This window comes from Chelon labrosus (genome assembly GCF_963514085.1).
Source record: "Chelon labrosus genome assembly, chromosome: 17".
NCBI lineage: Eukaryota > Metazoa > Chordata > Actinopteri > Mugiliformes > Mugilidae > Chelon > Chelon labrosus.
In genome coordinates, this window is record NC_140350.1 from 7976914 (window position 1) to 8004888 (window position 27975).

Below are 27975 nucleotides of genomic sequence, written 5' to 3' on the forward strand. Positions count from 1 at the left end.
TGTGGGACAAAGTATTGCTGAGCACAGAGAGCAGTCCAACTCTTTTATTCTTTGCATCTTGTCTCCATGGAGATGTTCAAGTTTGTCCTACCACTTCTGCTGCAGGGAACCGAGCGTTCGCCCCTAGAGAGACTTCATCCTCATTGGTGGCATGGCAATGCTTTTTATCAGTCCTCAAATCTTGCATCATTCTCTGAGACGAGCTGATTCCACAGGAAATTGGACTGAAAAGTTCCAGGGAATTCCCGCTGTTATTGTCCTGGGAAAAGCATTGTTTTACGTCCGCCATTCCTGGATACTTTTCCTGCCCCCCTTAAGTCCTGAAACAGACGCTAAACTGATTACTTAACGTTGTTTGCCAACACCTCTGCTCATCTGTCTTGTCTAAATGCCCTGTTCACCTTTCATTGACAAGTAGGTCAGGCACTGTTTAGTACGGCTTCTCTTTTAAACCGCAACAGGACTTGCAGCAAAGAAATGCAGAAATATCTAAACGCATATGTCTCTTTGAATGTGACTCCTGAAGTCTCAGAAAATGTATTTGTATAAAGAAATTGTTTCTATTGGAAACTTTCGGATCATAGGAAGACATACGTTTCATTTGGGGAATACTGCACTGTGTTCAGGATGACATTCATCATTAAATTATTAGATGAAGGAAGTAGTTTGTGCTGGTCGAAAATCACAGCATCTGACTTGCACTGTCAGCAAAACTGCATGTCAATATACAGCTTCAACTAGGAATTATCTTCATGATTCATTCATCTGCAGATTATTTTGTGATTGAACAGTGAATTGTTTTTCCCACGAAATGCCACAAAAGAAGTCTAAAGTTTTTTTTAGATAACTTGAGGCATTTGTTTCCTGTTCTTGGCTGAACATTGAAGGTTGCTTGGACAAAACACAATTGATGAAATAATTTTGGCTGTGCAAAACTGTGTATTTTCTGAAGACGTATCATAAACAGTTGATCAATAAAAATGTTTGTAGGTTAGTTATGAAAGTCTTCGTTAGCTAAAACCAAATTTGATGATTCCATTTCTGTTGATGTGATCCTTGCAGCAGGAATGTACGTGTATGCACCATTGTTGCACACTTCTCATTGTCAGTCATCCGTCCAAGCTCTCAGAAACATTTCCCCACAAACAGCTAGGAGTAGTAAATAATGAAAGATCTTATCGGGTGTTCAGATCAAATCCAGTCTGCAGATAGGCAAACACGGGAGACCCTGCCAGTCATGTCATCACACAACTCCTGTGCAGCTTCCAAAGTCTGCAGTTGGTGGAAGCTGTAGCCAGCTGACAGTGCTCATAACCTCAACCCCAAACCTCAGCCTGTGGTGTAATGCTTACATCATCTCTCCGCCCCTTTCCTTCACTGCTTCTCATTTTAGCCTGTGATGTGTGTGGTCAGCAGTACACAGCAAAAAGCTAAAGGATCTGAAAACAGTAAAGATAAGGTAAAAAGAAGTTGCTCGTCTTGTCATCCCTAATTTCTATGAGTTCGTAAGAAAATTAAATATTCCCAGATTGACTTTAAAATGTAATATTAGGCAAATGGACAGTTTCAGTGGGTTTTCTTAATTAAATGGATTCACCATTGATTGGTTAAAGCCTTTTTGTTTTTGACAGGAGCTGCAGCTGCAGCAGTATGTGTTGACACAGCTGACAGTAATTCCCTTTGTCTGGAGTACAGGCGGCTGCTAGTTGTGCAGCCTGGTTGTTTCTGTGAACCTTCTACTGCTAGGTAGACTGGCTTTAGGAAACACAGAGAAAGAGCGGGAGAGAACACAAGGGAGGGAGGGAGGGAGCGAGCGAGGGAACGAGCAGGGGAGAGCTCCTCTTGGTTGTCATGGCAGCAGGGAAATGCACCCTGGGATCGTGTGTTTCCAAGGTGAAGCGGGATGCTCGCGTTCTATTGGTCAGCTTAAGGCAGACTAACTCGTTGACTGGCTCCTAATTGGCTGCGTTACAGAAATTCGGAGCCACGTTAAAGCCAGCCTGCTTTGATGTTTCAATTTGATCAGGACAAAAGGGATATCACTTTTTTTTTATCTGCTTAGCATGCACTCTGTATTTAAAGCAGCGTTTACAATATCTACAATGTATTCCAACTGCTCTGCAATCAGAGTGTTAGATTACTACTCTTCTGAATTTAAATATGTTTGTATTCTGTTCTGCACTTAGTAGTTGTTGTTGGACTGGAAGCATCATTAACAAATCAAGCTGTTATGGAAAGAGGCCAGTCTGCAGCAGCTTATGTTACAAGAGGGAATGATAATGAAGGAATGCTAAACACAGTAATACAGAAACAAAATACGGCCGCATCAACACTTGGAACTGTCTCCGCTTTCCTGCATGACTGTGGGCTATGTGGGTGAGCACATTCTTCCTCTATTGTTTTGGTCCAATGTTGGGAGGTGAATGTGTGAGTCCTGGTGCGCTGTGGCAGGCGGAAGCAGAGAGCAGCACTCTGTTAAGTAGGACAGTGCAGGATAAAGGGCCACTGCCTCCAGTCTGGGGCTAAAGTGCTAAATTTATCCCCTCCCTGCTCGCAGCACAACACAAACATACAGGGAGATGCGGACACAAACATGCTCGCCAACAATCGCCGCACAAGCCAGTCCACATCGAGGGCAGCCGGAGAGTTGAAACGCAAGAAAAGCTGCCTGAATAACATGTAATGGCCATACAGAGCAGTCGCACTGATATAGACACGCAGGACAACTGAGCACCTCTCCTAAATACCCTGCTCCTAACACTCGACCCCCTACCCTCTGGTCTAGCCTATACTTCATCAGTCTCTCTAGCAACAGGAACTCCAGGGAGACTGGGCTGTGGGACCATGTGACCCGGCGCTCTGGATATATCATGTTGCCGGAGAGATCCTGTCCAGAAGATAAATATGGCTCTTAAAGGAAACTACCAATATTTTTCATTGGTACGGTTCATTTGCTTAATTGCTGCACAGTTATACCTCAATTTAGGGTTACCGTTTAAAGTCTTTTGCACCACCGATCTTAGAGACATCGTACAATTTTTAGCTACCTGCTAATTTTAATGGCATACCCACATTGTAATTGTCAGCTGGAAGACAGACCACCTTATCTGAGTTGGCTGCATTGGTTAATACAGTATTTATACATCAAGATATTGATGATATATCACTGTTTACTGAAATGGATCACGGCTTTTTATCATATGGGTGAATAAGGTATATTGTTTCCAACTGAATGAGACTAACAAAGCTAATGTGACTTTGATTAACACGTCTCATGACATGGTGCTGTGAGCAGAACATTTAGAATATTTCAGCCAGTGTGAGGAAACGAGAAACCACCCGATACTTTGTTGGAAGATAATTTACTAATTTCAGCTCCTGAATGCCGTCCTCATTTCCTCTAAGACCAGCCAGGGGCCCTGAGAGAGCAAAAATGTATCCCCTATTACTACGGTTAAGAAGCATCATTGTCTCTTTATGTGTCGTAGCAGGACAAATTCCTTCATTCACTGAGGGAATCCTGTGCCCTTAAATTTCCTCTGCTGCGTCTCGGCTCCCTTGTTCTTCTCACCCTCCCGCCTCCTCAGCCGCAGCATTCCTCACATTCCTCCAATGTTCCCATGTGACCAGGGTCTGTGACAGACTACAGACTACCAAGAGAAGGTCTGAGGAAGTCGTCATAGTTAATCCGTCAGGCGTCACTCTCTCCCCGTCTACCCCTCCCAAACTGTCTGTCCCTTTCTAAATAACTGTTATTCCTGTGGTACTGTCTTTAATCCGAGGGTTCAGACAGATGGATACATTTGAAGCAAATTCCATTTATGGTTTCACCTTATGGTTGTTGACTACTGTTCGAAGAAACCTTGAAAATAAAAGCCTGCCTTTTATTGCAAATAATGTGGTTAAGCAAATGTTGGTTTCTGTTAAAATTAAACAATCATTTTTTTTATATGACTTTCAGCATTTATACATGTGGATTGGGATTCTTCCATCAGAAATAATTCTAGAAATGCAGAACTTTGTTCTTTCAAACACCAGTCACCAATTTTTAACTCTTAAATTAATTGTATGCCCAGTTTTTCCTAAACCGATCAAGACAATAGAGGAAGATGTTATCTTCTCTGAAAAGGCGTCAAGAACGGTTGGCTTCACTACTGCATGATATCCAACACTATTTGTATGATATGTAACAGACCAACAAGAAAAAACTTCCACTGCCATGCACAGAGCTTAAAGAATGGCTTATTTTTGCCATTGTACCGAGTCCAGTATCCAGTATGTAGCTGGTTTACTCAGAGAACGTTTACACAGTCTTACCTACTGGAGATAACACTGCCAGCAAATACTGTCGAAATGCATACGTGGTGTATACTGTGAGTCTAATCTCTCAGTTTGACGTAAAACTTACTTAATTTGAGGACTCAAAATGAGGCATGTATAGTTCTAGTCTATTTAGACCATATGAATATTAATGTAAACTTCTATTTAGGCACTAAAATTAGCAATGCCTTGCAGTCTTTATATGTTAATTTCACAGTAAGTGCAGTAATAAACAAAAAGTTAAATTAATACCTGGAGTGAGCGTTTGCCTTGATACACTTGTGTGCAGTTTTTCCAATTTAATTCTATTTACATAGCATCAAAAACAAAGAGAAGGCCCCCAGCAGTCTAGGCCTATAGCAGGATAAAGCTTGTTACATACTCCACGAGAAGTAAGAAATTTGTTCTCGCTTCGGGCTGCGAGAACAAGAAGAAAAGTTCGTTTTGGCCAAGTGGCAAACTGTTATTATTTATTATTATTATTTATCGAGCATGCACCCACACACTGTATGCCGATCTCTTCCCAGGAGAGATTAGTGGTCACACTGCGAATATTAGCATCTGGGAGCTCACAGAGTGGCCGCTAGCTTTTCCGCTTATCTGCATTAGCCACGCCCACTTCCAATTTCTGGCCAATCGCAGAACAGTAACCAGACACAGAAAAAAGTTCCACCCGGTTGACAGGTTGAGAACAAGCAGCAAGAACTCCCAAACAAGGGCTGCGAGAACAAAATGACGTAATTTTGTTCTCATGGAGTATGTCACAGCCTTAACTAAGGGATAGATCAGTATCGCCAGAGTCTTTCCTGTCTAAAGGCTTTATTTAAAAGGAAAGTTCTAAGCTCTAAGAGAGTATCTCTTTCCCAGACCTAAACCATGAGCTGTTTCCACATGACAGTGTCCTTTGCAAGTAGGTTGTTCCAAGCATCTTTGAAGAACACAGAAGAACTGAGGCAAGTTCTTCCATTTGGTCTGTCTCAGTGTCTTCTGTCTCTCCATGTGATCCCAGACTGTCTCAATGATGCTGAGATCGGGGCTTTGTCGGGGACACACCATCTGTTGCAGGACTGTTTTGCTGAGGATAGTTTTCGTGACTCTGGCTGCATATTTGGAATCGTTCTGCTGAATGAATATGTGACTGATGTTATTACTTGATAGATAAATCAAACACAACGGGCCCAAACCATTTGGATGGTACATGCACTGTGCGCTATTAACCTGATGCCGAAAGTCTAATTTCACTCCACAGAGTTCACAGGCCCCTGATATTTATTCAGACATTCATTGCAAGTTAATTAATTTGTTCAGCAAGACAAAGAGATTATGTCGCCCGGCTAACCTTTCCTCGTTTCCCCCGGACACAGTTAGAAACACCCACAAATTTGGTCATGACATTTAGTTACTTTTTCTGTGCAGAATGTGTCGCAGCTGGTAGTGACAATTTTAAAGCGCAGTTTAACATGATTTAGATAAACAGTTCAGTTAGTTAAAAGAAAAAGGGCAGAAGTAGGCCTTGCATTTCTGGGTTAACTGGAGAAGCCCAGCTTTAATCCAGGATAAGGCTGACTAATTGCCCACGGCTCTGAGTAATGAGTCTTCATTATTATACTGGCACAACTCGAATTACTTGTGTTATGATGACCCAGTGACTCAACAGGATTTTAAACTGGCGTAAAACTATTTTATTCTAATATACCTCCAAAGCAGATTCAGTTTTTAACAGACAGGTTTACTCTTATGTTTCACAGTTAATTGTTAGTGAGTCTGGTAGGTGGTGGTGCATATTTTAACAATTAAATGTGTATGACATTGCAGTGATATACTAAGTGCCTCTTTCACAAGTAGGACCACATATGAAGTGATATGCGAAGGTGGTAATGAGCATAATAATTACTGGAAATCATTTTTTTCCCGAAGAGCAAAGGCTCAGACTGAGATCGTGACTTTTTAACTGAGGACAGGTGTATTAGAGGAACCCTGGTGTGTGTGCGTGTTTGTCCTTGTGTGTGTGTGTGTGTGTGTGTGTGTGTGTGTGTGTGTGTGTGTGTGTAATACAGAAGGAGGGAGCTGGGAGCTGGAACCTGTCTTCCTGTCAGGGTTATGTCAGTATTATCTTTAGTTCGACTCCGGCTGTATCCGTGTGTGGTTATGATACACTCGCAGAGGGTTGGATTTCTCCCGGTTTTATGGACTTGTCGTTCCGTCTCTTTCCATTTCTCTTTCAAGTTTAATCTGACACACATAAAGAGTCTCAGCCCCCTTCTCCATTTGTGGCGGAGGGAAATCAATTCAAAGTAATAGAGCTCTGCATGTGTGAAAGTGCTGGCCTTAAGAGTTTTACTTGAGTGTTTTCTCCGGTACTTGGTCTCCTGTGTAAATCGTGCACTAAAGCTAGAGCTGTTGTGTCTCTCTGGGCCGTGTGTGTTTTTGTGTTATTTTGGCAGCAGACAGTGCTGTTGTTTCCCAGTGGTCAGGTGGCTAGACGGTAGGGAAGATTATATCACCCTGGAAATGTGTCCTACAATTCACTGCTGTTTACCACCTTATTTTTTTTGTCCATCGTGCTTCCCTTATTTGTCTTTATTTTTCACAAAATGCAGCTAATAAAAATGCTCTATTTATACTTAAGACATTGCACGTTTCTCATCGAAAGAGAAATTGTTTTTTTAGTGTTAAGTATTTTTCTGATAATTGTCGCTACGTCTGTAACGCTGTTATTTAGGAAAATAGCCTCCTTCTTCTTTCCAAGAACAAGCTTTAATAACTAACCGCTATTTCTTAGCAAACCTCTTTTACGTCTCTGTTGTCAGAGCAGTTATTCAAGTTCCTGCTGAGTCTTATTACTGTAAGCCTCAATTCCAGAGCCATTCTTTTATTAATGTGTTGCCAGAAACTGTGCCCTGTCGCTGCAGCAGCACATGACCAGTCAAAACATGTTTACATGTGCCCGATTGTAATGGCAAGCAGTGACAAATGGCAGATATCCACATACCAGGCAGGCCCCACATGACTGCTGTTTACAATGAAGCGAAACAGCCAGAAACGGATGAGTTTCTCTCACAGTTCAAGGCACACTTGTTGTTGTGTTCAGGAAGGGTACGCTGGCTAAACGGAAGCTCACTTGTTAGAGCGCCGCCAGCCAAATAACTATGGAATGCCTCCTATGTCATCAGTGGAATGTCACAGCTCTACAGCACCCTCCCCTTTCTCAAGTCTCTAACTTCATATCATTACCCCGAACTGTTTGTCCCACTTCAGGCTCCATGGCCTACAATTGACATTTGATTTGACTTAGGTCATGTTTCATATAACCTCACTCTCTCTCTCTCTCTGTCTGTCTGTGCATTTATCTCACAACTAAAAGGAAAAGCACATGAGTCCTCAGCAGTATTTAGTTGCTCATGGCTAATTAGAATTCTGTCATCTCCTACAGCCTTGGTGGGATTTGTTTTTATCTTGCAGCTTAATAAAACTAACAGAGGCGACTTAAATACCAGTAGCAGTGCTTTAGACGTTAGTGTAGAAAGCAGCTTGCCATCAAACAAACCAAAAAAATGATGTCATGCTTGGGAAAATGTTTGTGTTGTGAGCTCATCTAAAGAAACAGAACCGAGTAATGCATCAGAAATGAAATAAATCTCAGCAAAAAAAATAAAAAAGCCACGAATGCATTAAAATGTGTCAGGGACACCATAATCCAGTGGAGGGAGAAAAAAATAAATAAAAAATACAACGCGCATTAATCTATTGCAGCTCAGGCAGTGAATGAATGAATTTGGATGCTCTGTCCCCTGTAGGTTTACATGGGCAACTGCTTTTTTTTTTTTTTTTTTGCTGTTTGCTGTTTGCTGTAACAACAAGCCACAAATTCATCTGCTGGCAAGCCTGGGTCCAGATAACATGGAAGATAATGAGATGATGTTGCTCCCAGAGTAATTGTTCTATTCAGAGGGAACATTCCGGTCCAATGTTGATTTGTCTGACAGGAAAATATAATGGTTTTGAGGGAGCATTAAATTATTTGTGTAAGTATAGAACGTAAGTCAATTAATTGATTACTGACTTGCACAAAATATTTGGATGTGTTGTGAAGACAAAACAAGCAATTTGAGGTCATTCTCATGCACTCTGAGGAATTGTCACGGGCAACTAATTGATCAAATGGGAACATAATTGACAAATTGATCAATAATGAAAAATAATTGAGATTTAGAGACGAGGTTTTCTGATGTACACAAGCCTTATTTATTAATAGATGTCATAATTGAACTATTGTGTGGTTAACTAGTCTCCACTGATCACCTGTTTGCTTGCTACGAGTATATTATTCATGAGACAAAGGTAGAGGCTGACCGTCCCACTTGGCTCCCTCTCTCGCTCTGGTCTCTTTGCCGCTGGTCTTTGGCACCTCATTTCCATGGCATGCCAGCTGAAGGCAAATGTGCCCACCTGCCTTCCTTTGTATGTTGCTCCGCTTCTAATCCTCACCGGATTATCTTATTGTCTCCCTGCCCGGCCAAAGGCCACTGGCCATTTGCATCTGAGAAGGTGGAGCGGGGACAGCCTCTCCGGACAATCAGAGCTGCGTGCTAGCGAGCGTGCGCCGTGTGTGAGGGAGAGGGGAAGGAGAGAGCAGATCAGAGAGCAGCCCAAGCCATTTGCCACTTTAATAGATGAAGAGCGGAGGAGAGAGAAGTGGGAGGAAAGGTGGAGACGGAGAAAAAAAGATGATTAAATGATCGTGTGGCTGTTTTTCAGGCTACAGCGGCAACCGGTTCTCTGTAATACTCCTTCTCTACATAATAGACACAGAGAGGCACTTAAAACGTGAAGCGAGATCCCACTAATGTAGTTAATAAACATAATATTCTGACAAGGATTAAATAGTTTTGAAAACTAGATTTACTCTAGACTCTATTCTTGAAATTATGTTTTGAATTCCTCTTAATAATTTAGCAACATGATGAGACGTCTTTAGCTCTTTCAGAGTGCGCTGCTGACAGGTGGTGTTTTAATTTCAGGCATGCAGTCTCTGGCCTTGGGTTTTGGACTTTTTTTTGAAGTGCAAGCAGTATCTCGCTGCAGGGGAGATGACATTCTAAAATCCCTGAGATCCTCAGTCTTGAGGCAGGTTCAACACACTATAACAGACACAATGTGCTGTGGGTAAGGGCCCCCAAGGCGTCCCTCAGGGAATTCCTAGAGACCCCTCAGGCAAAGTACAAAGTTTTCAAATAAAAATCCTAATGAAGTCGTGATTCAGTTTGGAGTTAAGGCAAAGGGGGACTCTAACAGAAATGTCTGGGTTACTTAAGAGACACAGCGCCGTGCTGTGTAAACAGTGGCACATAACGCTCTATAAAACCGTTGGTTTTACATAAAATTCAATTTGTGAATTAGTGGCCTTTAGAGATTTTGGTGGGTGGATTTTACTGCTTCCCCAGTTTCTAGTCTTCAAGCTAAACCAAGCTAATCATCTGCTGATTGTCCAAATACATACACTTGACCTGCTCACCTCATCTCAGCCACCACACACATTCCCACCACGCTTACCAGCTTGCTACCAGCTACCAGTTTGCCAGCGCGTCCCACATGCTGTGGTGTGTGTGTGTGTGTGTGCGTAACACCAGCAGTCCGCGGATGTTTGCAGAAGAATTGAATCTGGCACGATGATGCTGTGTGTTTGTGTATGTCGCATGTGCGGACAGGTCGGCGAACACACAGGCAAGCTGACAGATCCAATAGGCTTGTGTTGCGCTTTGTCACAGTGCACGCTTTACTAAATCCTGTTCCCTTTGTGTGTGTCGGGGAGTGAGGCAGGGTGAGAAAATGTGTCATGTGCTCCTGTCGTTGTTGTTGTTGTTGTCGTCGATGTTGCTTACTTGGCCAAGAGCTGGTCGAGCACCTGTTGAGATTTGAACCGATCCCCTCTCTCGCTCTTAAGTTTAAGAGTCTATGGAAGTGACAGCATTTCATACGGATGACCTGCAGGATTATTGTTGTCATTTTTATGACTGCAACTCCAGTTTATACAAGCTGACAAAGTCTAATCACTACTGAGTAGTGATGTTATCATTTTCCATGAGAATGTTTAAATTTTAAACAGCTGGCACATGCAGTAATCTTCTTAACCTCTCCGCTGACACCCACAAAGCAATCTGTACAATCACATTCGAGAAGAAACCGATTTAAATCAGGGATGATACCGTGTATGTGTGTGTGTGTGTGTGTGTGTGTGTGTGTGTGTGTGTGTGTTCATGAGCTTGGGTTGTACTTCTGCCTGCTGAGCCACAGATGGCAGCCCTCTACCTCAAGCTTACAAGTGCCCTGCAAACCCAGATGTGTGTGAATGTGTAGTGTCAGGTTTTCTTTGCACGTGAGAGGAGAATGGTACACCGTATTTCTGTTGATGTCTGCAGAATACTCCGGCACATTTTGTCTCTCTGTGGTCCCTCACTTGCCTTCCCTTCCCTCCCCCTGTCATTCTCCAGCCTTGTTTTCCTCCCATGTTCATAAATACGCTGCAGTATTAGCAAAGTGGCCTATTTGTCATCAGTACAGGCTTGTCGACTCGTTCATTTGTTAGAAAAAGAAAAAAAAATGAGAATAGAGGCTCACTGTTTCCACTGACGGGCCGTCCACATGAGAAGGTCTTACGTCTGCCGACCATTCCACCCACAACTTAATAGCTCTAGTTGCTTTTTCTCACACATGCTGCAGGTGGTTTGGTTTTATGTCATGCCTCAAGACCAGACGGCGTATTACACATCGCACACATACACACACAAACCTCGGTCAAAGGAACATAGTGTAATTTACTACTTGAGCACCTGAGCAGTCGTTACACACCTCCCAAACAAAGGTGTCTTTGCTCCCTGTGCCAGCATGTGGCCTAATTCCCCAGATGTCTTTTCACAACCTCACCTGGCTGCAGACCAGTGTTTTCCTCCTCTGTTTGCATTTATCCCTCTACTTCTCTTCAGGCCACCACTGGCAATGCTGAATTTCATAGTTTTTGACTAGCGTTTTATATTGTATCCCATTTCTCCCATTGGGCAGTCAGTCATGACAGGATACGGTCATCTTGACAGAAACAACACCCAAATATTTGCTTAGCTAATGGGTTTTGTGAATGTGACTGCACTTCAATTAAGGGTATGAGTAAAGACCAGACTTAAGTTTGAGTCATTGTTCAGTTCTTATCTTAATTTTGATTTTTTCTGTGCTAATTGATCTTAATTTGAAAGATCTGATATCAATTCATAAAATCTTTGGACAGCCTTTTCTTTAAATATATGCCTTTTCCCGGTTGGAAATCTCTCTGCGGGCTTGCAAGTCTGGGTTTACAGCGAGATTAGTTTGCATGTGACAGAGATCCAAAACATGACAGAAGCTCCAACTCTGAGATTTAAAAAGTATGACAACAGAGAAGAGCAAAGCCAAATACAAGATGTGCCAATTACAGATAAAATATTGTGGCTATACCACAATAGTCTGTAACCAGACATTAGTTTTTATAAAAATCTCTTTCATCACTAAGTAAAACTCTTTTGAAACTGAAACATCTCTAAATGCGTCGATGCTGAATTGAATCAAACAAGGACCGTGTGAAACGAACAGCACAGCATTATTTCTTCAAGTGTCTTTTTAAGCTATTGACAAAATTAGACTTGAGTTTGCTGTAGCCATCAGCGAAACCATCAGCTTGATATATGAGTGTTTGTGGTGTTGTAGTACAGACACCATCTTTTAACTGTGACCTCCATTCTGCTGTGCTTTTTCTCACCTCTTTTAAAGACTGATTACACCAATAAACCGCCCAGATCAGCCATGAAGCGGTGGCCCCTCGGGTCACACTTTGCAGGTGTCCCAGCCAAGTTTAATTTTGGACTCTTATCAAGTTACTATTGAATTTATAATAATTAGCTGTAGCTGATATGACCGACCTCCTATCTGTCATTTTAACTGCAGAAAAGGTCGCCCGCGTCAGCTGAAAACGAGAAGATACTTAAATGCTCGGCGCACTTTGCTAATGACGAGGTTTCTGCTAATGTATTTTACCAACCACAGGTTTCAGAACGGTGCTGACTGTCGTTCATTCGTTTTTGTGTGTGAACAAATCATTCAAAGTCACACATCATTAGTTCTGCATTGTCACTCAGAAGATCAACAATGAAAATGGTACTGGGCTAAAGCCATAAAACACAGTACAGTAAAGGTTGGATTTTGATCGACTTTATTCAAACTGCTCTGATTAACCCCGATACCGATCCATGGGATCTGGGTGTGTGTAACAACAAACATTAATTACTGCATGCTCAGCACAACATGGAAACACAAAGACAGGTTTACACAACAGCTTCCTTAAATTTGGAGTATACTCACTTGATTTGTTTACTTTAGATTGTTGTTCTCTGTCTGAACAGCCAGGAACTCAGACTCCTGAAGTCATTGCTCCACTTCCATCACTCAGAGAAGGAACAGGGAACTCTTTCAGTGTGTGTATTGTTTTAAACATGTCCTTTAATTTAATGGCAGCAGCAGTCTACCTATATATGCTTGTGGATATCAAAGTCTGTTTTTGGGTCTGACTAGCCCCCATTAGAGTACGACCTTCCAGCTATAGAAATATTGGTAGCTGTTCACGAGCTAGAACTGCCTTGTTCTTACAGAAAAAGAGAAGTGTAAGATGGATGTCAAGCCCTGGGTGGGCTTAGGGCAGCTCTCCAATACGTAGGTGGTATTATCTTATTAAAGTGCTCTCTCTTTCTCCCTGTCCCTATCTGCCTCGCTCTCCTGCGCTGCTCCCTTTCTTTAATCCTCTGCAGAGAAGGTGTGTCAGGGCGCCAGAGACGGGCAGAGAAGACGGATATTTGCTTAAGCAAATCCTCAGAGGAGGCAACCCTCTTTGATCCACTTCCAAATTCACTGCGTTCACTCTCATTTGGTCATTTGTCACTTGTGCCGCCTCTCTCGCGTTCCCCCTCCGCCGCTCTCCATTGGTGTGTGTTTGAACGTGCAAATGTCGGAGGGACACAGAGAGGGAGAGCCCGCAGACAATGCCTTGCATTTTTCTGCCGCTCTCTTTCCGTCTGCCTCATCCTTTCCTTCTTTCACTTGTCTTTTTTTTTTTTGCCGTGCACTGCTGAGGTCAGACGGGCACAGGCAGGCGTTGTTGTGAGCAGAAGAGCCGTTGTGTGTGTGTGTTTTGTAGCTGAGCTTATTGGCCAGGGTGCCAGGGATAGCCAGGGCTTGCCCCTTTGTTTTACCCACAGCTTCATTCACACTACACAGACAGAAGCACACTTGCACACACAAACCACCTGTGAGCGTTGTTGCAGCGACTGAAGTGCATCCTGACCTCACCACATGCTGTTTAAGTCTCTAAACTTCCTAAACTATGTGTCATTAACTGGAGGGATCCCACACTGTAATAACAGATCACACACTTCAGTATCACCTACAGCGATACAGTAATAAAAAGTTGTCCGGCTATCAGATCAGTTTGATATAGACATAGGCAGCTTCCTCTTTACTCTTGTTTATCTATCTCAGGCTTCATCTTTTCACCTGGATCTATCTCGTTAAAGCAGAATATGAGTTTGAAGAGATTCTGTTGTATCCTCTGACAAAAAAAGACAGAGGTTTCTATAATCATATTTTCCCTCTCTACCTTTCCTCTCACTACCATTTCTGCTTTTCCCTTTTTCTAAGATTGTCTGATCTGCTCCTTTCCCCCCCACACAGCAGTCACCTCTCCACCCCACAGTCCATTGGACTTATTCATCGCAAGCCGTGCTTCTTTTCAAAGGTGCATATTAAAGCAGTGTGATCCCGAATGACTCATCTGGCTCTTTCTTGTTCCTCGCAGCGAGCACCTGTCCTGCGCCTTCACCTTCTTCTTGCACGGCGAGAGCAACGTGTGCACCAGTGTGGAGATCAACCAGCACCAGCCCGTCTACCATCTAACAGAGGAGCACCTCACTCTGGCTCAGCAGGCGTCCAGCCCCTTCCAAGGTGGGTCTCCTTTCGCGTGGCAGCTCTCAGTGCACCGTGGCATATTCTGAGCGAAAACAATTAAAAGGAACATGTTACACGGCTCCAGTAAACACTGCGTCCTTCGTGAATTATGCAGTCCCCTTCAGGCAAGTTGGAAACAAATAACGTATGTAAGCATGTCATGATGTGTAATTACATTAGTTCGCCATGGGACTTGATTTAAGAACCTTCAGCGCTGGTGCACACGATTCCCACGTTTCCCAAAAATCTGATCTGTGGTTGGGAAAACGGTTTCACCCTCTAATGTGTCTCATTGTTTTGAAGAAAAGTGCCACACACAGTCAAAGTGGAAACATAATAGTATGCTGCACAGTTTGTTTTGCTGTCTGGTATATTGTATCTGGTAGAAAACGGCTTTAATTTCATGCATCAACATCGGAATCTCTCATTTTAATACAAATCCAAGACAAAAGACCATAATCAGCAGACAGAATTATTGGAAGCCTCTTGGGCATTTGGTTGATTATGCACGTGCCCGTACATTCCTGCAGCCACGTGACCTGTTGCTTTTCTTTTTCTTTTTTTAGTTCACTTCTTGTAATATAGTAAAAAAAAATCAGTGATGAGCAATGTGTTACAATGTTGGTATTTGTTTTTTCTAAGACTCCTGCGCATAAAATGTCTCTCTTTCAAAGTGAATCACTCACCAGCATCTTTAAACGTTTTAAAAATCAGCTGGCATTCTTTAACCTTTGTAGTTGCGGCTAGATTTATGTTTTACAACTAATGAATCATTAATTTTTTTAACTCGCTTATTAGAAGCTTCTTTCTAATAGATTACCCCTCAAATTGCATTGTTAGATTGTTAAGTTACCTTTACATTAAGTCACATTTTTCCCGTCAATGGAACAAACCGCCATTATACACTGATCAGGCATAACATTATGACCTAATATTGTGTAGTCTACCTTGTGACTCATCAGAGAATGGACATGGGCCTTCTGAGGGTGTCCTGTGGTGTCTGGCAACAGAATGTTGTTAGTGGGGGCCTTTGAGTCCAATTGCTTGAGGGGCCTCTGTGGATCATCCCACAGATACTTGATCAGTTTGGGATCTAGTGAATTTGGAGGCCAGGTCAACACCTTGTGCTGTTTATTCATATATTTTTGAGTTGTTCCTCAGCCGCTTTTGTGTGTGTGTCTGTGTCAGGCTGCATCCTGCTGGGGATGGCTGCTGCCATCAAGGAGTGTCATTGCTATGGGTGGGGGTGCCTGGTCTGCTCAATGTTATTTACATCTCCTGTCAGTGTTGTGGCTGGTCGGTGTATATTGATAGAAAGGCATACGAGAATACGCCTTGTTGATACTATTCATGAAGAAAAGGTAAAGAGGCTGTTTCCATTACTCATCAGGTACTAAAGATAAGGCTGTCTGAAACACATGTTTTGATTAAACAAGGACACATTTCCAGATTAATTCATCATTTAGTACAAAGGTGAAAGAAAACCAAAAGGTCACATTTACAAATGCCTTGTTTCTTTTTTTCAGTGCAAAACTTCAAGATATTCAGGTTACTTTAGATTGTTTTACTTTATCATGCAGCTAGTTTTAGAGGCTATTTTTGGCATAAAATACAGATTAATCAATGTAATTAATAAAGATTCAAGGGGACACTGTTTATCTCAAAATAACTCCAGGCTGTTGAGCAAGGCACAAATGTATCAACCCAAGAACCCAAGAAGATAGGAAGAAAAAAGCTTTCAGAATCATCTGTGAATATTTTCCTTTAAATATTAACACTAGCGTAAGTGTAGTGGGACCATTTTTTGAATGAAATATATTAGCAGTGTGCGTGTGCTGTGGTGGTTGCCAAGATAATGCACATATAATCTTCTGAGAGGCTGTCTTTCATTACAGATTGGCTTGCAGCCACTTTAAAAAGAAAAGCCTCCGTAGTCACTTTAAATCATATTGTGGTGTAGTTGTAAAAATCTGTGGCTCTAATGATATTCCATCATTGGCCCTAAATTCATTACCCCCACCCCCCTCCCCAAGCCAAACACTATGTAATCCCCAAACTATTGTCTGCTTGCATTTCCGTTCACACAGAGAAATGTTGATGTAATGACTGCAATATACGTTCTGTCTGTCTTGTGTGGGGAAGCAAATGATGCTTGGTTTCTCAGACGCATAATTAGATTTCTAATTCAAGTATCACACAGTCATCCTGCTGATATTTGTATCGGAGAAGAGGTATGAATATCTGTGAGCGTTATCCGACTGTTCTCAGCCATTTCATTTGCATAGTTTGCTGACTTCCCCTGAATGTTGCCTCAGCCGTTTTCAGCCACAGACCACAACCACTTTAAATTCCTGTAATATTCGCCTAAAACACCAAAAATAAATAAATAAATAAATAAGGCATACCGAAAGTATATTTAAAGCTGTTCTTGAACTGTTTGCAGTACAGGCAAGGTTTTGGCCTGTTTTGAAAGAAGTGTTTAAGTGTTACTGGCATTGAGTAATAGGAGTTAGAATACATGGAAAAAGAAGGATTTTATGTCCGTCTATTTTTTTTTTTTTTTTAAATAATATTTGCCTCCAAAATGAGTGTAGTTTGGTGATGTGGACTGGTAGTCTTACCTAGTCCCATTTGAAATTTGCTAATAATACTACAGTAAATTAGTATTTTATGCAGTTTTCTTCAAAGGATAACACCAGGCATGCCACAAGTGTGTCAAAGACATGGTAAACAGTCGTCTGTTGGGTCAAGTGAGGTGTCAATCAAGTGTTCAGAGCTGTTTTGGCATGGCGGTGTGGCTAATACATGCAAGCTAACTGAACTTAGATCGAGAAAATATGGAAAATGTTTGCTTCTAATGAAAACTGTGAACATTTGCTGCAGCGAACATTATGCGTTTGTAGCTCAAAGGCTTGGTGTGGACTTACTAGTTTACTGGACCCTGGCAATGTAACGACCACTTTTGTTTTACCTGCTCTCTATACTGCAAGGCTGTTAAGTCGTACAACTTTTTGTGTTTGTGACTGGTCTGACGTAAGTGTTTACTGAGCCTGCAGTTATGACTGTATCTTGAAATGGGGTCCATCGCTCTGCTCTCAAGAAATGAAGCTTTCCAACATTGTTTGACATGTGGTGGCACATAGACAGGGGGCCGACTTATTCCCCGGTTTGCTCGCGCCGATGGCATGTGACCTGCACCAGGGTCACATTTAAACCGTGCAAATGAATGCTGCCCATAAAACTGATAAAACGGGACTTTGTAAAGCTTTGTAAGGATTAAATAATTTTGCCGTCTTTAAGAATTTAGTTTGTACAAGAAGTTGAGTGATCCATTAGCCCAGAGGAATTGTTTCCCTCTTTCACCTCCTCATCTATAGTTGGATAGATGTGATTCAGCCGTCCTCTGTTCGTACACCCCCTCCAGAGTAATAATAGTGATCACTTCCTCCATTCACCACAGTAATTCCTATATATCCAACCCCTTTACTGTCTCTAGAGCCCTCCTGGGGCGCGGTGATAATACCCCTCAGTTAAAGACTAGTGCCCTGGATAAAAATAAAATGATTATTGGAATTTGGCATATGGATGGCCGTGAGTATGTTGATGGGTTTTGCTAGTCATTTAGGATGATCATATTGCTCCCCTGTCAGCAGCTAATCATTTTGTTAGTCTGTGAATACCTGCTGTTGCTCTATATAGCTGTCTTTCCTTGTGGCAGAGCAAGTTTTTATGTGACACACACACTTCCTTATTCCATTGCGAGATAATGCGTAAAATAATGTGTGTTTTACAATCAGAGTGTGGTCTGTGTGTGTCCGCACGCAGGTGTACTGTATCTCCACCTGGCTAACCAAGCATAGCGTTGGGGAAGGGTTGACTTCCATCCCCCCTTCATCCATCCATCTCCCCCTCCCCCCTCTCTTCCCCCCTACTCACCTCTGCCAAGCTTGGTTTACTGTGCGGCAGAGCGCTCCGGCAGGCAGACCTCTCCAGGATGTGACCTCATAAAAGGGCGCAGAGTGAATGTAATGAACTCTCAGCCCATTACACTGATCTGAGCACATTTGACATGTCTTCAGGGAGCCAGAGATAGACTCACGGCCAGAGTGAGAGAGAGAGAGGGATGGAGGGATGGCATGGGAGGATGTGGTTGAGGTGGTGATGGGGAAAACGGTAAACCATTTCCATAATTGTGCTGGATTTGATCTCTCCTGCACAATAAGCCTCGGGTTTTACGAGTGTTCGGAGCAAGAAATGCAGAAATGAAAGGAGAGCGGGGTTGAATTTAATCAAGGTTAATATGATCGGCCGTAGTTGGATGTTATTGTGTATCGCAACATAAATAACCTTTTGTTCTTTTCCTCTGTTGGGTTGTTTTTGCTGAGGTGGTATGTTCTGCAGGCTGAAGCGAAACAGTATGCCGATGGGCATTCAGGACTCACTGTGTGTGGACAACACGATGTTGTGATTTTTAAAAGATATTTATACATTGAAGTGCCCCCAAAGCCACCTGGGTTCAGTTGTAAAGAATATTATTTCTCCGAGTAGCAGACTTTGCCTGGTAAAGCTGCAGTGCTCCCACTCTCTGTTACTTATCTTGCACGACCACCTTGCAGCCACATCCTTAAAATATCCAGAAGTGTTGGATCTGAATACAAGATTTCTCTTTTAGGCCAATAATGTCCGAAACCTTCTCATTTAATGTTGTAAAGCTCAAGATTTAAGTACGGGTTGATTTGGCAACAGGCGTGGTTACCGCGGTAACGGCAAGTTCGGTTGAATGCTGCGGAGCTCCTTGAGCGCCTACTTTGTCAGAAAACGCAACAGAAGAGCAGCTGGTCAATTTGTTTCACAGCGCTGTCAAACAAATCCAGGTTGTTTTAATAAAAATGTCAAACAATAATTATTACAGCCACAACGTGAGCTCATGCTGTACATGGTGTGGGTAGTTTGCACCCCCCCCCCCTTTTACTGTGTGCCCTGTTGTCATGCAGAAACCTGTTGCTCTCATCTAACAAATCATTTTGGCTGCTGCTGACTGTTCAGTTTCCTCCAGCAGTAGTTAAAAATGATCCGCTGATGGACAAAACACCAAACGTCCTTTGTGTTCGTTTATAGGTTGTTATTTGACCGTAGTCAGCGCTAACCTTGGTGACATTATGTTACCTCTCGCTGCTTCACATTAAAATCCTCAGTTGAAAGCTTTAATATGAAGCTGCTGCAGAAGAAAAAGTTTGGTTTGCAGAAGAAATGCGTTATTATACACAATGTAAACAGAATGGCTCCTAATCAGTGAGGTGGATATCAATAACTTCAAATCCCCTGTATCGTTTCCAGTAAATCCCTTGTGTTTAAGTAGGCAGCCTGTGTGGCAATGCCAGATTCCACCACTGCAATTAAAACTATTATATAGAGAGCTAATTACAGAATAGAAATATATTGAATGGCTGCAGGAGATAAATGTCTGAGGTACAGTTTTATGAAAGTCATAAGGATTATACCTTTAATTCATATCTTTTAAGTGGTTTAAGGGCCTTTTGTCAGAAACCTCCACAGTCTAAATGCAAGCCGGGCAGACGTCTTGCCTTCTTTCTTTCTTTTTTTTTTTTTCCTTTTCCTTTCCAATGCTTCTGCCATTTTCCTATTATTGAAGCTGTTCTGCGGTCCAGCCACTGGATCAATACCTGGGGACAGAGGCCATCCAGTCTAGTAATGACATACTAGAAAGGCAGAGCAGAAAGGGACATTAACAAATGCTCACTCACACACCCACCCAGCCAGTCTATTCGTAGAACCATTAGAACCCGTCTCCACATTCCAATGCATAACAGACGCAGAGAAAGAGAATGGCTTGCACAGCAAGATGTCAGGTCTTGTGTGTACATGTGCGTGTCGCCAGTTGATATGTATATGGTTTCTGTGCTCATATGTATGCATTATGCATGTTACTTTCCGGTACTATCTGCATTGGCTGATGGATGTCGGTCTGCTCTATAAGCGCACTGATGGGTTTTTTTTCTGTCGCTCTCATGTCTGTGAGGTCAAGTGTGTTTGCCAAGGAGTGGCTCTTTTTATAAGCCTCTGTTTATGGGCTCTTGAGAGGCTGCCGCTTCTTAATAATTGGCATCTGGAAAGGTCGGAGTGCTGCTGATTTGGCTGGGTATGCGACGATGACGGTGAAAGGAAAGCGTATGTAAGAAGAAAGATTATCAAGATGAGACTGGGATTATTGCACGAAAATACTGGGCAAAGAGGAAGGGAATCCGAGAAGATGGAAGTAAAGAAGATGGAATAAGAAGTTGTAAGGAATGATGGTGGGGGGAATGAGGCTAAGATTTGAGGATGATAGAAGGAAGGGTAATGTAGAGAAATGAGCGATGGGAGACTGGTTGAGGCATGAGAGGAGAACAAAAGATAAATGTAACTTTAATTTGAATTTCAATGTCATTTAAAATTGGGCAATGTAAATGTGTAGCAGGTGAAAGAAGTAAGAGAAAAAGTAGAAATAACAGAAAAGTATGGTGAAATATAGCCAATGAGAATATGAGAAAGGAAATAAAGGGGAAAAATAATAAAGAGGTGGAAGAGGATGTGAGAATGATGCAGAACAGAAGTTAATGCTGACTAACAATGTCTTTCTTTCTCCTCCACCTCCCATTTTCTTCTGACTAGTCATCCTGAGTCCATTTGGCCTGAATGGGACGCTGACTGGCCAGTCCTTCAAGATGTCAGACCCACCTACGCAGAAGCTAATTGAGGAGTGGAACCAATTCTATCCCATTAGTCCCAGTGCCAAGGAAAGTATGTCGGAGGACAAGGCAGAGGACATGGACTGGGAGGATGACTCTCTGGCCTCTGTGGAGGTTCTCGTCGGTCAGTTTTAAATCATTAAGTTTAAGATTGATGATTTAAAAGCTGGAGTTCCCTTATCTGGGTTTGCCTGGTTTGCTTCTTGAACATCCCGCCCATGTGTTTTGTGTATAGGTGGTGTGCGTATGGTGTACCCAGCATGTCTGGTGCTGGTACCCCAGTCAGACATCCCTGTTGTGGCCCCTGTGGGGTCTTCCCACTGCACTGCCGTCTACTCGGGTGGCCACCAAGTGCCTGCTTCCCAGCGAGAGCCCGCCATGTCTTTGGTGACCCTCACCCCTCCCACATCACCTGAGGAGGCGCAGACAGGTACGGGGATAGACAGAGTGCAGAGTTATGAGACTTAAGACCAAAAAAGTAAAATTTTAAAACAAGGCTTTCTCTTGAGATGCTGAGGAGAATTGCTTATATTCTGTCAAGCGCTCTGTTAACTTTGCTGTTTCCCTCTCCAGTGGACTCCCACTCGGCCCAGAAGTGGGTTAAGATGCCTTCATCATCTGATGCTTTCAGCGTGGACAGAACAAGTCACCATGGAGGAAAGATTCCACGCCGGCTAGCCAGTCAGGTGGTGGAGCGTGTCTGGCAAGAGTGCAATATCAACCGAGCTCAGAACAAGTAAGTCTGCTACTGTGTCTTGAAATGTCTGCAGGTAGCTGGTCAAATAATGGAGAAAAGAAATTAGATAAATAAACTAAAAGAAACCCAGACATAATTACCACAAATAATTAGCATATGAGTTAGCTTACCGTTTTCCCCCCTGGTCTTCTGTATTTTACAACATCAGTGAATCTGACACATAGGGAGCACCCCAGGATCTGTTGCCCCTTGACCAAGCACAGAATGTCTGCTATAGTTAGCTGTTAGCTTGTCAGCCAAAGTATAAGTGCTCCAAGGCGGGTGATGAAAACACTCTCAGCACAAAGCTTTCACTAATTTCCACTGTAAACTAAAGAAAAGTGCTGAAGACAGAATCTGTGCTATCATCTAAGAGTTTCAAATATTATTTGAAAAAAAGCTTCATAAATGATTTGAACAAGTGTTTAGACCTCGCCCCCAGTGTAATTAATAGTTTTTTCCTCCTCAGGCGGAAATTTTCAGCTGCAACCAACGGTACCTGTGAGGAGGAGCCCATTGAGAAAGCAGGAGCCTGGGATTTTGTGGAACCTTCACAGAGGTCATACTGCAGCTGTTCAAGGTCAGTCTTTGTCCATGTTTGTGTACTATGTTCTATGTACACTTAAAGACATTTCAAAGAGGTCATACAGAGTCTACAGGGCTTTGAACACCGGCACAAAGGGCCATAGTCAGCAAAATATCTGCAAGTTCTATCCACGTCTAGACTTTGACAAGCATATTATTCTTCATACTTTTCAATTTATCACTGTTTTGTGTAAGCGGCAGCCGGGCCGGGGATAAAACCTCTGCTGGCTTGTGTGTTCTCGTAAGTCAGACATTTTTATTTCCACACTGATGGGAATCATTTCTGGCAGAAAGAATGGTTTGACCCCTGATGGAGCTCTTAAGGTTTGCTTTAGTGGTAAAATGGAGTGTATGCGTGTACTGCATGTGCCCAATGTTGACAATGAGCTCTAAACATGTTGAATAACTTCTTTCATTATGCATCTGTTTAAATGTCACGGTTGTTTTATCTGCAAGGACAAACAGCTGACGCATAATGTCAGGACATAGACGGACAGACTCTACAAAATCTCTTTCATATCGCACTAACACAATTATTGCATATCAACATATAATTTTGCATATAATAATCTGACCTCTGAATGTGAATATTTGCATTTGTTGTGCGTGCTTACACCTGCACACCGTTTTCTCTTCTATGAGAGTGTTTATCACGTTCCAGTTAATGAGAGTCTGGGAGGTCTCACTCCAATGTCTCCTGCATCCCTTGGTCTTCCGCTTCTCCCTCTTCTGACCAATTGCAGCTGCAACCAGCTGTTTAATTCACAAGAAACTGGATGCTTAAGTGGTCTCCTCAATGCTCGACTGGTTGAATAGATTGAAAGAAAATTTGTTTTTATTGAGCAAGTACTATCTAACGCGGGTTTTAGTGTGTGTGTTTGTTGGGGTCAGTCCGAGTTTGTGCATACCTCGACCGGGGAATCCTCTGCACCAGGCTTATTTTTCCACCTAGGGCAAGGAGAGCTGAATTGGACCGCAGATGAGAGCAGAGTGGATTTGGACAGTCAGCTGGAGCATGTTAATTTTGTTGGAAGCCACCCAGCACTTTGGCAACACAGATATTGGAAGCTCTACATTGCCAGTTTTAATGGCCATTTGTTTTGTAGATGGAAATCATCCGTGTGCCTGCTTATGTTTGGTTGACATCTAATTATCAGGACACACATCTATCCCAGTCATTAAAGAGGCGCAGCTTCCTCATCAACACGTAACCACAACAGTAGGTGACCCAGCAACAGAGAGGCTGAACTAACACTAATGCTGACCCAGGACTCTTTGACACATATCTGCAGCGACGTAGGGGGTTTGTACCATGGAAGATGTAACACAAGGCAGGAGAGGAATCCTTGGCTGCCTGTGAGCGAGTGAGATGGTCACAGAGCAGAGCAGGTGGTTGGCAGTTGACAGCAGGTCACGCTGACCATAGTGAAGCCTGGATGCGTGGTATTAAACATAAAACAACCATAAATTACCCGTCATTTGAGCTGGCAGAAGCAGCGAGGCTTAGATCATGAGCGACTGTTTCTTTTCTTCTCAAAGCACTTTATTGTTTGATTAATTGATTTTATTATTCAACGTCATGGAAAAAGATAATGAAACTTTGGGAAGATGCACTGTGTTCATGAGTTTGGCTGTGAATAATCAGGACAATAGGAAATGTGCACCCGCTTTTGTGGATTAGCTGTTTTAGTCTTCTTCTCAAGCACCTTAGTTGAAATGTGATTTAAGTGTTTCCTGCTAATTGTTTTGAGGATGAATTATTGAGCCTGCTTTGTTGCAGGTGAGAGGAATTGACTTAACTGATATTTAGAGCTTTAGAGTGAGATTTAACATAACCTGCACAACTTCTCTGTGTTTGAGAAAGAAAATCCTCATTGAGCATCTTCATGGTTTGAAAGGTTATATCTTTCCCTGCTGCTGTTTTGTTTGGTGTCAATGCTGCTTCATAGTGTCACCGTATTTCTCTGTTTGTGTTTTTGCCTGCAGATACAAATCGGTGAAGCAACGAACAGGCAGCACTCCGGGCCAAGCTCAGTCAGCAGGTCAGCCTTCGCAGCCTCCTACCAAGCACAAAACTGGAGGAGAGAAGCCAGAGAAAGGTGACAAGCAACAGAAAAGACCCCAAACACCCTTCCATCACCGCAGCCTGACCAGCGAAGAAGCGGCATCCATAGAGAGCGAAGCAACAGCGGGCCAGAGGCTGGCCATGCGGGGCCAGGATGGAGGAAGGTTTTCTAGTATTCGTTCTGCAGATGTGTCCGGCATCCAAAAAGCCCCCCAGCTCCACGGTGGGGGGGTCAACACCGGCCCGTCGGAGCAGGCCAACTCCCCCCAACCCCCACCACTTAGTCCCCACCTCTGTGAGCGTGGCGAGGAGTCAGGAGAGGGCATGAAGAACCCTTCAACCCCCAACAGCCAACACTTCTACCAGCCACCCCCTGAACCCTGTTTGGTGAAGGGTGGTGGCGAGGAGCCCGGCGGGCCAGAGGGCCTGAATCAGCACTTCCACTCCCATCACCCTCACCCTGGAACCTCTGCCTACTCTGAGCCTCCAGAGCCCACTGTGTATGTGGGTGCAGCGATAAACCTGGAGGACGACAGCTCCCACGCACCATGGAGGTTATTCAACTTACCCCGCAGGAAAGAAGCAGAGCTACCTACACCACTGCTACCGGGGGACAAGCTGAGGGACGAGGCCTCGGCGTCACAGGACAACCTGGTGTCAATCACAGAGTGAGTGACAGCTGCCACTTAGTACTTACTACTCACTGCCCCACATACAGAGGGCGATAAATGGGTCAGTTGCTCAACTGTCCAGCTCATCCCACCTTTCCCCCATTGCAGCTGCCCTGGGTTGCTTTGAAGTGTTTTCTAGTTTTATAGTCCAGAAAAAAATGTTTTGAAAGAGTAATGATGCAAAACGCACCCTCTACCCCTTTCTCGCTCTTGTTCTCTCAGATCCCCTCCCTCACTTCACTCCCCCTCCCATCCCTCAGAATGTTCACTGTAGCGCTTAGCTGCACACAGCATGTTAATCTCTTGCTATGTGCCCTTTTGACATCATACATCACCAATGTGCAGGGCCAGCACTACTCATTGATTCCTACGCACAAACACGCTCCCACTCCGGAGCTAGGAGGGAGCAAGAGCAATGATAGGGTTAGATAAAGATAAACCTCTGCTATTGTAATAGAGTTGAAGCCGATAGAAGTAGTGTCTGCCGGCTATCGGCGTGCCTGGCACCGGAGAGAGATTTTGACCAAGAAAAAGCTACTAGCAAGGAATCCCAAATGGACAGTGAGGGGAGTTTGTCCAGTGTGAAGGCAGCCAGGGTGACCAGCAGGATGTAGGGTGGCCGTAGTGGGAATTATCGGTGGGGTTATGCAATCCCGAGGGGCCAGCCACTTGGATGGCCTGTTCTAGTGAGCTGTAATCCTCCCAGCCTCAGTTCTGAATGGCGGCTAATCTCTGGCCCAGGCCACTGCACACCATCACCTTGCATCAGAGCTGGACAGGCATGACGAGAGGACAGAAGTACAGAGAAATGTTGGAGGCAGTGAAGGGGAGGGAGAACACATAAGTTGGGCCAGTCCCTCCTCTCCTGTCAAACTGCCAGCGATTCCCCTCTTTTCCACCCCTCCTTGGTCTGATACATATGAGAAACAAGTAGGCCACAGTCATAGCTGCACAAGACGTTTTGATGAGTGATGCCACAGTAACAGGTGGTGCCGGTGTCTCTTGGAGACTGAGCAGTCAGTGCTGGAGTCACCATGATTTCAAAAAAGTCTAGCAGAAATGTAATTGTCTGACAGCAAACACGATGCATTAGTTCTGCTGCATGACAGCTGTCAGAACGGTTTGCGATCGCTGCCACTTCTGTTGCTGCAGATAAACATGGTGGCATCATTGTCGTACATATCAGACAGAATCAGTCCAAAACGGAGTGGTTGCTGCAATGTTCCTTTGTTTGAAATGTCCACTATAACTTTATTCACATACAGCTCTACAACTTATTTAATATCCGATTTGTAAAGGTCCAATCTCTTAAAATTGACGTCAAGAATGAACTGTTGCTATTTGCTATCTGTGCATTCTTACTCTTTCTGATGGTCAACACTTTCCATTCTTCCAGGGTGATGTCCACATCTAAATGGCCATTGAAGGTATCAGAAGAGCGCGTTCAGATGTATCGAGCCAGGAGGAACCAGTACCTGGCTGCTGCCGTAACCGATGGAGACCACGAGCCCGAGGTGGATCCCTACGCATTCGAGGAAGGAGACGTCAAGTTCACATTCTCCAACAAGAAGGATAAAGCAGGCGGGGAGCGTGAGCCAGGCAAGAAACATAAGGTAAGGCAAGCCAAGTGGAGGGTTGAGGAATGTTTCTTGTTAGCTGAGTACCACTTCTCTGAGCCTTGCTGTACTGGATGCTGTAATAGATGTAAAAATGATCTCTTTGGCGTGTTGTTGCTTTGGACAATAGGATCAGACAGATTCCAGATACCATACCTGGCCATGATACCAGTGTTATTATTTTATCCCATATGTGCATTATCAACTAAAAGACAGATAAATGGAAAACGGGTTTTGCAACTTGTTTCCATAACAACAAACTGCAGTCTGTTTCAGTACTGGCAAACATTACCTTTGTACAGCTTTCAAACATTAAACTGCATCTCCCACAACATATGCTGCACGCTGGCGCTTAACTTCTTTATCTTAATTTGAACAAACACAGATGTGTTATTTGCATTTTATTTGGTCTCGGTGCTCTTTTTCAAAAATGTTTATTCATTTTATTTGTTGTTATTTTTACAACCGAAATATCGACCAAACCTGAAACTCAATCACAGCAATGTACTGTCTTCTTAACAAACTGTACTGTTAAAAGGAAAAATGCTTGTTCTTCAACATAAAATTCCGGTCCAGTGGTTTCTAACCTACAGGTCAGCCCCGCAATATCGGCCACGACTAAACACAATTTCTACATAAATATACACGCAGAGGAGTAAAACAGGCATGATTTCCTTTTAAATGTCGTGAAGAAAAAATTTGACAATAGCATCAAATATAAATACATGCTCATCATATTTGCGTTCCTCCTTTTGTCTTAGGGAAAGCAAGATATTATTATAAAAATACATATTTATAACCATAAATACCCCAACCTCACTATACATTTAAGAATCAGGGTTATTCTTCAGTCATCTAGTATTATGGTGGTATGTTTTGCTATCACTTTTTTGTTTAACTTGGCAACATGCACGTCTCCATTGTGACCAGGTGACCTGGACATGTTGATCTCCACTACTCTGCCTGGAGTTAAGCTTTGCACGGTGCCCTCTGGCTGCTTTCAATCCCTCGTGCTGCTGCAGTCCAGTGGACTTCTTACAAAAAAAGGACACTCAAGAGATTTTGTAGTGGCGTGAAGCCTTTTAGGCTTTTTAAAGGCAGCATAGAGCGTAACCACTTCTTCCACGCTTTCGTCACTAGTTGCCGGGGGTAAAAAGGGGACAAGAGGGCTGATTTTAAGATCTGGGAGCAGGCGAGGTAGAAAATAGGCCAT

The 27975-nt window shown here is 43.2% G+C and overlaps 1 protein-coding gene across 2 annotated transcripts in view; it reads left to right on the forward strand.

Annotated features, from left to right (window-relative positions):
• med13a (mediator complex subunit 13a) overlaps positions 1-27975 on the forward strand; it is a 68025-nt gene that overhangs the window by 22087 nt on the left and 17963 nt on the right. For both annotated transcript variants that reach the window (XM_084564887.1, XM_084564888.1), the window contains 7 exons: positions 14192-14337; positions 21013-21213; positions 21325-21519; positions 21663-21825; positions 22295-22405; positions 24397-25143; positions 26543-26759. In XM_084564887.1, coding sequence (XP_084421013.1) covers positions 14192-14337; positions 21013-21213; positions 21325-21519; positions 21663-21825; positions 22295-22405; positions 24397-25143; positions 26543-26759 — 1780 coding nt within the window. The remainder of the gene's footprint in view (positions 1-14191; positions 14338-21012; positions 21214-21324; positions 21520-21662; positions 21826-22294; positions 22406-24396; positions 25144-26542; positions 26760-27975) is intronic.